The sequence below is a fragment of the Gracilinanus agilis genome, chromosome 1 (genome assembly GCF_016433145.1).
Source record: "Gracilinanus agilis isolate LMUSP501 chromosome 1, AgileGrace, whole genome shotgun sequence".
In the NCBI taxonomy this organism is placed as follows: domain Eukaryota; kingdom Metazoa; phylum Chordata; class Mammalia; order Didelphimorphia; family Didelphidae; genus Gracilinanus; species Gracilinanus agilis.
Genome location: NC_058130.1, coordinates 770714965 through 770725059, shown reverse-complemented (window position 1 = coordinate 770725059; position 10095 = coordinate 770714965). Strand labels below are relative to the sequence as shown.

General features: G+C 46.3%; 2 protein-coding genes across 2 annotated transcripts in view; one reads left to right on the top strand and one right to left on the bottom strand.

Annotated features, from left to right (window-relative positions):
* The window catches only part of SGSM1 (small G protein signaling modulator 1), a 115660-nt gene extending 115441 nt beyond the window's left edge, over window positions 1-219 (bottom strand). Inside the window, exons 1-2 of the mRNA XM_044685468.1 lie at window positions 201-219; window positions 25-68 (exon numbers count right to left, since the gene is read on the bottom strand). Coding sequence (XP_044541403.1) covers window positions 25-68; window positions 201-219 — 63 coding nt within the window. The remainder of the gene's footprint in view (window positions 1-24; window positions 69-200) is intronic.
* The window catches only part of LOC123256911 (sodium-dependent serotonin transporter-like), a 67337-nt gene continuing 57459 nt past the window's right edge, over window positions 218-10095 (top strand). The window contains 2 exon segments of the mRNA XM_044685467.1: window positions 218-288; window positions 393-466. Of these exon segments, the coding sequence (XP_044541402.1) occupies window positions 218-288; window positions 393-466 (145 nt within the window).

Sequence of the window (10095 nt, the reverse complement as noted above, 5' to 3'; positions counted from 1 at the left end):
CGCCAGGGGTCCCTGAGTAGCTACCTCCTTCTTGACAGTGCGCAGCAGCCTCTGGCGGGTCTCAGCCTCTGGGGGGCGAAAGGAGGGAGGGGGCTAGATTAGCGGGGGGAGGGGGGATTGGGGGAGCCCGGGGCGCGGGGGTGGGGGGCTGCCCTCCCCCCCGATCGCGTCCTTCTCTCCTGCCCGCCTGCCTTCCCTACCTGCTGGCGCCGTCGCCATGGCTCCTCCGTCTCTGCCTGTGCCTGTGCCTGTGCTTCTGCCCGTGCCTGTGCCTGTGTCTGTGCCTCTGTCTGTCTCTCTGTCTCTGTCTCTGTCTCTGCTTCCGTGTCTGTCTCTCCTCCCCGGGTGGCTCCTGGGAACCGCGGCTCCGGCTCCCCGGGTCTACTCTGCAGCAGCGGCTCCGCCAGCAGTGGCGGCGGCGCGGGCGGAGCCTGGAGCGCTGAGGGAGGGCGCAAAATGACCGCTGGTCGGCGTCCGTGCGACGTCAGGCCCGGGGCAGCAGCTGGAGCCCCAGCACCACGCCCCCTTCTTAAAGGGGCGCCCCGTCCTGGAGAGGGGGCGGGCTAGACCGCTGCCACAGGGTTCTACACTTCAGTGGTCCTCTGAGAACGTCTAGAGTGAGGATCGCAGGGGCTGAGCTTTAGGACCTTAAGAAACGACCCATTTTCCACATAAGGAAACTGAGGCCTAGAAGAGCCCTAGGAGCATAGATCGAGAGTTCTAATGAATCTTAGAGACCATCCCATCCACTCTCTTCACTTACCGACGGAAAGACTGCCCACCCACCCACCCAAACTGATGCACTGTGTCCTGGGTTACACAGCCGGTAACTGAAATGAGATCTGAACCCGGGTCTTCCTGCTCTGATATTTATTAGCTGTGTGACCTTGGAGAAGTTGCATGATCTTTCTAGACCCCCACAGGACACAAGGACACAGAGTGGATGGAGCCCCTGGCCTTGGAGTCAGGAAGACCTGAGTTCAAATCTAGCCCCAGACACTTCTAGCTGGCCAAGTCACTTAACCTCTGCCCGCCTATTTCCTCACCTGTAAAATGGGGATAACAATAGTATTTCTTTCCTAGGATTGCTGTAAGGATCAATGAGATATTTGTAAAGCATTTTGCAAATCTTATAGCTCTCCCTGTATGCTGGCTATTATTATTATTATTATTATTATTATTATTATTATTAATTAGTTTATTATCCCAGTTCCCCATCTACAAAATGAATGGATTGGACTCAGTGGCCTCTAGGGTCCCTTCTAGTTCTAAATCTATGATCTAGTCCAAATCCTCCTTTTTACAGATGGAGATACTGAGTCTTAGAGAGAGGTGTGGTTTTGTCTAAAGTCCCACAGGTGACAGGGAGAGGGTGAGATTTGGTCCTCAGGCTCTCTGCCTTCCTCCCCAGGGCTCTGTCCATGCTACTCTAGGATTAAAAGGCTCAAAGTCGACTTGATCCTCGAGGAAGGTCCAGTGATCACCCTGGATCCCTAGATCAGGGGTTCATAGCCTTGTGTCTCGGATTCCTCTTGGCAGCCTCTGGAAGCATAGGGACCTCTTCTCAGAAACATGCTGCTAAAGGGACAGCTAGGCAGCACGGTGGATAGAGCGCTAGACCTGGAGTCGAGGGACCTGGATACAAATTTGACACTTCCAGACACAGTGACCTTGGGCAAGTCACTTAATCCATTTGCCTAGCCCTTGCCCTTCTCTCTTAGCATTACTACTAAGACAGAAAGCAAGGGTTTAAAACCCTGTTTCCTAAGTGCATAACATAATTCATGGGATGAGGAAGGAAACCAAGTAACTGGAAATAAACCTATATATTTTTTCCCATCCAACTTCATCAATCTCCCAAAATCTATCCACATACTCCATGGGAGTCCACAGGACGCCACATTAAGAACCCCAGGCCTAGAGGATGAAAAGGGTTCAAAGGAGACACTGCCATCTGGGAACGATAAGCATTTATTAAATGCCTACTGTGTACCAGGCACTGTGCTAAGCCCTGGTATACAAATACAAGTAGAAAGACAGCCTTTGCCCTCAAGGAAATTCTATTCAGTTGGGGGAAGCCAACATCCCGAAGGATGCTGGGAGGAGAGGGAACAATTTTGGAATTTGGAGGCTGATGACAGAAACAGGTCCAATCTCTGGCCTCTTGAGGGAAAGTTCCATTAGAAAGTAGGGGATTAGGGGGCAGCTGGGTAGCTCAGTGGATTGAGAGCCAGGCCTAGAGACAGGAGGTCCTGGGTTCAAATCTGGCCTCAGCCACTTCCTAGCCGTGTGACCCTGGGTAAGTCACTTAACCCCCATTGACTAGCCCTTACTGCTCTTCCACCTTGGAGCCAATACACAGTATTGACTCTAAGACAGAAGATGAGGGTTTAAAAAAAAGTAGGGGATTAATTAATGCTGATTGAGGTGACAATACGGGGAAGGGTCCTTATGAGACAAATGCTTTGTGACTGTTAAGCATTCTAGCAGTGGAAACCTGTTGCCCCCCAATTTTATAGCTGGAAAACCAGAAAAACTGGAAAGGAGGAGAATGGAGGGTCCAGGAAGTCACCTGGGCAAAGAGAGAAAACATCAGCCTAAAACCCAGGAGCCAGAGACCTGTTCTGTGACTAGAGACAAGTCTCTTGATCTCTCTGGATGTCTGAGTCCCCGCATCTTCTTGTACTGATGTCTTTTACTGTGGTCTCTACATCAGACTTTCCTTGATATGCATTGCTCCCCCTTTTTTAAAACCCTTCCCTTCTGTCTCCAAATCAATACAAGTGGGGACAACTAGGTGGCTTATTGGATTGAGAGCCAAGCCTAGAGATGGGAGATCCTGTGTTCAAATCAAACTTCAGACACTTCTTAGCTGTGTGACCCTAGGCAAGTCATTTAACCTCCATCGCCTATAGCCCTTGCCATTCTTTTGCCTTGAGACCAATACACAGTATTGATTCTAAGGCAGAAGGTAAGAGTTTAAAAAAATGAACCAATACAAGTACGGGATCCAAGGGCAGAAGGACAATAAGGGCTAGGGGATAAGGGTTAAGTGACTTGCTCAGAGTCATACAGCTAGAAAGCATCTGAGATGCCAAATTGGAACCCAGAACCTCCCATCTCCAGACCTGGTGCTTTATCCACTGTGCTATCCCATCATGTATTCTTTTTTTTTTAAACCCTTACCCACTGTCTTAGAATTAATACTAATTATTATCTCCAAGGCAGAAGAGCAGTAAGGGCTAGGCAATTGGGGTTAAGTGACTTGCCCAGGGTCACACAGCTAGGAGGTATCTGAGGCCAAATGGGAACCCAGGACCTCCTATCTCCAAGACTAGAATTCTATCCACTGAGCTACCTAACTGCCCTAGATCATGCATTTCTCCAACTCTCCTCCCACCCCCAATTCTGCTTTTTCTCCATATTTATGAAAAAAGTGAAGGAAGACAATTGCATCTGACAGTGTATGCAACATTCTATACCCCTGAGCCCCCATTGCTCTACCAACAAGAGGTCCCATCCCTTGTTCTTCTGAACCAAAATGATTCATTGAAATCGACCCAAGTACAACAGGCTTCTGGTGTAATTCCTTCTTCTTTTGTACCCTGGGGATAAGGACAGAATTCTTGCCTCTACCAGGGGACTATCTGGAGAACAAAAGCCATCTAGTAGCTAATAACACAGGATTTAAGTTGGACTAGTTCACACATTAAGCTCAAAATTCTATAATCATATATATATATTTTAATATATTTTATTGTATGTCATATATATTTTAATATGTATATTTAAACCCTTACCTTATCTCTTAGAATCACTACAAATAATGGTTCCAAAGCAGAACAGTAAGGGCTAGGCAATTGGGATTAAGTGACTTGCCCAGGGTCTAACAGCTAGGAAGTGGCTGAATCCAGATTTGAACCCAGGAACTCCCATTTCTGGGCCTGGCTTTCCATCCACTGAGTCAACTAGCTGCCTCCCAAACCTTTGCTTTGTCTCTTAGTAACAGCTCCAAGACAGAAGGGCAAGGGCTAGGTAAATGGGGTTAAGTGACTTGCCCAGGGTCTCACAGCTAGGAAGTGTCTAAGGCCAAATTAGAACCCAGAACCTCCCATTTCCAAGCCTAGAGTTGTATCCATTGAGCCATCTGGCTGCCTCCTCAATCAAATAATATATATTAAGTGTATGCTCCAGGCAAGGCTCTAAGGAGAGTGATAGATTTTTAGCTATTTTTCCTTTAATGCAATTGAATTATTTTGATTTTTGATTTTTTTCTTTTTGGCTTGTCTGGATCCAGCAGCAGCCAGTGGAAAGATTCAAAGTCAGGTCTGGATTCACATTCAGGACCCAGGATTTGGTAGCCTGGTTACATAGTTTCAACATCATAAACCCCAGTTTCCTTGTTCCATTGGAGTGTTCCCTTGTGGCAGATGTGGGCACAACTGGACAGCCACCAAGGTTCAGTCATTCTGAGTTGTGGTTGTAGTTGTTGTCATCATACAATATGGCGGGCATGCTTCCAAGTGAGCAATTGGTGTCAGCCTCCTGGCTCATTCATTCCAAAGCCTGACATCCTCGTAGGATATTCTTCTTATCCAGAACCATCTCTGACACTGATGTTAAACAGATGAGAGGTGCTGTAACATAGCAGATATTGTGCATATTGAGTGAGGGAGATCTGGATTCCAGTCTTGCCTCTGACACTTATTCGCTGTGCAGTCTCTGGGCCACAGTTTCCTCAACTATAAAACTAAGGGATTGGACTTGATGATGGCCAAGGTCTCTTACACTTCTAGATCTATGATCCTAGGAGTACTAGCCTAGGAGTCAATAAGACCTGGATTCGAATCCTGACCCTGGCACTTAGTAGTTGTTTAACATAAGATCATCTCTAAGGTCCTGTCCAACTAGAAAGCCAATGATTCTAATACCAGAGCCAGGACCAGGCAGAGTAGTACATGCAATTAAGAATCAAAGGTCTGGATTTGAATCCCAGCTCCATCATTTATTTTTTCAAAACTTTACCTTCTGTCTTGGAATCAATACTCTGTATTGGCTCCAAGGCAGAAGAGTGGTAAAGGACTAGGCAATGGGGGTCAAGTGACTTGCCCAGGGTCACACAGCTGGGAAGTGTCTGAGGTCATATTTGAACCTAGGACCTCCCATCGCTAGGCCTGGCTCTCAAATCACTGAGCCACCCAGCTGCCCTCTCCATCATTTATTTTTGTGTGACTTGGAACAACTCACTTAACCTTTCAAGGCTTTAGTTTTCTCATCTATAAAATGGGTGGGAGGAGAAGAATTGAACTAGATGATCCCTGAAGTCCCTTCCAGCTGTAAACCTACAAGTCTATAAATATTAAGCATCCTTATGGTTCCTGAAGCTATTGATTTTCCAGATTCCTTGATGGTAACTTGGGATAGGTTGGTTCAATGACTCTCTGATTCTCAGTGTCAAATGAAGCATAAAAGAGGGAGACAGACGCTCTCCAAAGTTGTATGCCACTGTTATGGCAGAAGACCAGCAGAGTTCCAGGAGAAACAGGGTTTCCTGTAAAGGAGAAGGCTCTCCGGGTGCTCCCATTTGGAGATGCCATCATGTTGAGTTCATCCATCTCCAGAATACGATGAGGCTTCTTCAATGAGATCCACAATGACCCAAAAGAGATTGGCCAACCAGTCCATGACCAGTGTATGCTAAGAGTCAAATGAACTGATGTCATTTCTCAGAGTCAGAGAAGTTCAAAGAAAGAAGAGGTCACTATGGGGGGAACATCTTAGACTCAACATGTCCAAAACACAACTCATTATCCGCACGCCTCCCCGCATCAACTGCTCTCTTCTTCAACTGTTGTTCATCCGTGTCTGACTCTTCATGACTTCATTTGGGGTTTCCTTGGCTGAAATACTAGAGTGACTTGCCATTTCCTTCTCTAGCTCATCTTACAGAGGAGGAAACTGAGGCAAAAAGGGTTGAGTGACTTGACCAAGACCATACAGCTAGGAAGTGTCCAAAGCCAGTAAGAGCTGGACAAAGAGGGGTTAAGTGACTTGCCAGGGTCACAACAGCTAAGAAGTATGAGGCCAAATTTGAACCCAGAACCTCCTATCTCCAGACCTGGTTCTCTACCCATTGAGCCACCTAGCTTTACCTGCTGCCATTTTTGGACTTTTAAAACTCTTCGTAGCCTCACTCAAACCTAGCTTTCCTGCCTTGTTAAGCTTTACTCTCTCATTTTGCCAGTCAGACAACCTGGCCTTTTCTCTGTTCCTGATACATAATACCCATCTCTCATCTCCAGGTCTTTGCCCTGGCTGTTCTCCATGCCCCAAATCCTTCCTTCCTCATAGAATCTCTCTTGTCCTTAAAGACCAATTCATCAATTAGGGGTTTCTTTTTTGGTGGTACCCACATTTGATTTATCACAAATTAAAGACCTGCAGAGGATGCAGGGGGAAGACCAATTCATCAATTAGGGGATTCTTTTTTGGTGGTACCCACATTTGATTTATCACAAATTAAAGACCTGCAGAGGATGCAGGGGGAAGACCAATTCATCACCGAGCAACTATTAAGCACCCACCAAGTGTGATAAACACTGGGGATACTAAGTACCCTCAGCTGCCTGTTTACTGAGGGCCTTATAGAAACAGTATGAGGCCAAAGATATTCCCCACTGGTGTGGAGGAGAACCAGTGAGGTGACCAAATGAAAAAAAGGTGAGAGACAGACAGAGACAGAGAGAGGATGTGTGTGTGTGTGTGTGTGTGTGTGAGAGAGAGAGAGAGAGAGAGAGAGAGAGAGAGAGAGAGAGAGAGAGAGAGAGATAGAGATAGAGATAGAGANGTGTGAGAGAGAGAGAGAGAGAGAGAGAGAGAGAGAGAGAGAGAGAGAGAGAGAGAGAGAGAGGAGAAAAAGAGAGAAAAAGAGAGGAAGAGAGAGAGAAAAAGAGAGGAAGAGAGAGAGAAAAAGAGAGGAAGAGAGAGAGAGAGGTGTGGAGGAAAAGGGGGGGTCCTCCAGATGCCACCTCCTAAAATCTCTAATTTGCTACCAGGTAAGCTCAGGGGGCCACTTCCTGTTTCCTCATCCACCTTCTTCCATTTCCTCATTCTCTGAATTTTGTCAATCTTCCCTCCCACCTCTCATCCTCTTAGAATCAAACACTTATTTATTTGCCCACATTATTGATTCAACTCAGGGCAGCTAGATGGTCCTGTGGATAGCATACCAGCCCTAGAGTCACCTGGAGTCAGTTAGACTCATCTTCCTGACTTCACATCTGGCCTCAGACACTTACTTAGCTGTGTGACCCTGGCCAAGTCACTTAATGCTGTTTGTACCTCAGTTTCCTCAACTATAAAATGAGCTGGATAAGGAAATGGCAACCCCCTCCACTATCTTTGCCAAGAAAATCCCAAATGGGGTCATAGAATCAGAGCAACAACAACTAAACCCAATGTTATATCTATCTCCTTGAGGGTCAGGGCCACTTATTTCTATTTCATTTTTGTCCCTGTATCCTAAAAGCCAAGTACATAGCCAAACATACAGAAGGCACTTAATTAATGCTTATTACATGCATTGTGTATATGTTATATATCTGTACATTATAAGTTTAAGTGTGCATTACATATATGGTTATGTACATATGTGAGTTTGTGTGTACATGTATGTGCATGTATGTATTGTATATATGTTTTATTGTTTTATATGTGTATCTGTTTGGTATATATGTGTTGCATATTTATATATTTGCGTATGTGTATATATGCATATTGTATGTGTGCACATGCTTATGTGCGTGTATGCAGTATGCATCTTTACATGTGTAAACATTTATGTGTATCTATATGTGTTTTGTGCCTATGTCTGTACATTTGTGTGTGTACATAAACATAAATGTTTATATACAAATATCTGTGTTTTTTGTGTGTACATGTTTACACATGTTTATGTGTGTGTATATTTCAAATGGTACATGTTGGCCTCGTATAATCTCCTCCCTAAGAGAACAAAGTGGGGAGCTGTTCCTTGCACATGGGCAGGAATGGATTCTTTCTCTGGCTCGGCAGTACAGGTTTGGTGGAATTGAGCAATTTGAATTTGGAGTCCCAGGACCTGAATTCAAATCCACCCTTTGCCACTTACTACCTTAGGGACCTTGGATTCATTGCCGAACCTCTCTGAGCCTCAGTTTCCTCATCCGTAAAGGGGAGGAGAGCTCTACTTGATGGCCTTTAAGATCCCCCAGTCTCCCTCAAGGGAAACAAATTTGCCTCATTTAACTGCAATACCAGTGACGGCCAGAAGGTAGCGCTGTTGTAGCAGATGGTTTCGGGGCGGAAGTGGGGGGGGGGGCAGAAGGGACACAAGATCTTCCAAAGCTTTCTAAGAAGGTGATTGTAAATGCCGCAGGATCGTGGATTTCGAGCTCGAAGGGGCCAGGGGCAGGACCTCGCCCAAAGCCATCATTTTTCAGAGAAGAAACCGAGATCCAGAGAAAAGAAGCGATGCCCCAGGACGGCGCTGCCCGAACTGGGAAGGAACTTAGAAGGGGGGATTGTCGGGGCTGGGAGGGAACTTAGAACGTCTAACATAGAGCGACAGGGCTGGAAAGAAGCCTAGAGATCACCGAGTCTGACCCCTTCATTTTATTTTTTTTTAAACCCTTGACTTCTGTGTTTTGGCTCCTTGGTGGAAGAGTGGTAAGGGTGGGCAATGGGGGTCAAGTGACTTGCCCAGGGTCACACAGCTGGGAAGTGTCTGAGGCCAGATTTGAAACCAGGACCTCCCGTCTCTAGATCTGACTCTCAATCCATTGAGCTACCCAGCTACCCACCCCCCCTCCCCTTCATTTTATAAAGGAGGAAATCACTTGACAGATCGGTGAGGTGACTTACCCACAGTTCCTGAGTGCTGACGGGCTCCCCCTGGGATCCATTCTGAAGTCCCCTCTTGCCCCCGCCCTCTACTCCAGCCCGATTTTCCCTGCCCCAAGAGAGCCTTCGTAAATGTATCTTTTATCCCCACTGCCAGCCTCCCAGAGACAGTGTTTGCCAGCTAAAAGTCAACCTAAGTTGGGAAAAGAAATCCTGTTACTATTGGGAAAGCCTGAGTATTCTCTGCTTTGTCGGCGCTCCGCAGAGGCTGGAGAAACAATCTTGCGTTACCCTCCTGCCTGCCTGAGATCCTGGCGGAGAGAGGGCCTGCCTGCCTGCAGGAAAACTGGCCTGAGAACCTCCGGTGAGGGGGTGCCCCGGAGTGCCCCAGGCTGTCCTGCTAATCAGTGTGATGCTTCCCATCTAGCTCCTGGCATCGTTACAAGCCCATTTCACAGCAGAATGCCAGGATTCCAGAGCCGGAAGGGTCCCCAGCAGCTGTTAATCCATGTCCAGCCTGTCTGAGCATCCTCTCTGCAAGGTCCTGGGGCAGATCAGTGATCATCTAGCCTTTGCTTGAATACCTCCAGTGATGGAGAACTCACTACCTCCTAAGATAATTCATCCCACTTTGGGGCAGCTCTCATGATCAGGAAGTTTTCTCCTAACTAAGATCCAGCCTAAATTGTCCTCTTGAGCCAAGCAGAAAGGAATAGTGTAATAGAAAGTAGGGCAAATTCAGAATCAAGAGAGCCTGACCCTAAATCACAGATCCAATAGGTGTGTGACCTTGGTCCAGTCCATCTATATAATGAAGGCACTGGACCAGGGCCCTTCCATCACTAGATCTAGATCCCTTGAATCCTTTGATTTCTAAGGCCAACCCATAATTTGTGATCCTAAGATAAATCCTATCTCTTTGCCTTAATTCAGCCTTTCCCACTATTGAAGACAGCCATCATATTGTTCCCCTTCCTTCAGTCATTCCTAGAACTTGAGCAACATTGATCTAGGTGAATAGCACAAACTAGTTCTGGGATCACTCCTGGAAAGGAAATGGAAGCATGCAAAGCTCCCCCTACCTATAATAACTTCTTTCTTTTTCTTTCTTTCTTTCTTTCTTTCTTTCTTTCTTTCTTTCTTTCTTTCTTTCTTTCTTTTTTTCTTCCTTTCTTTCTTTCTTTCTTTCTTTCTTTCTTTCTTTCTTTCTTTCTT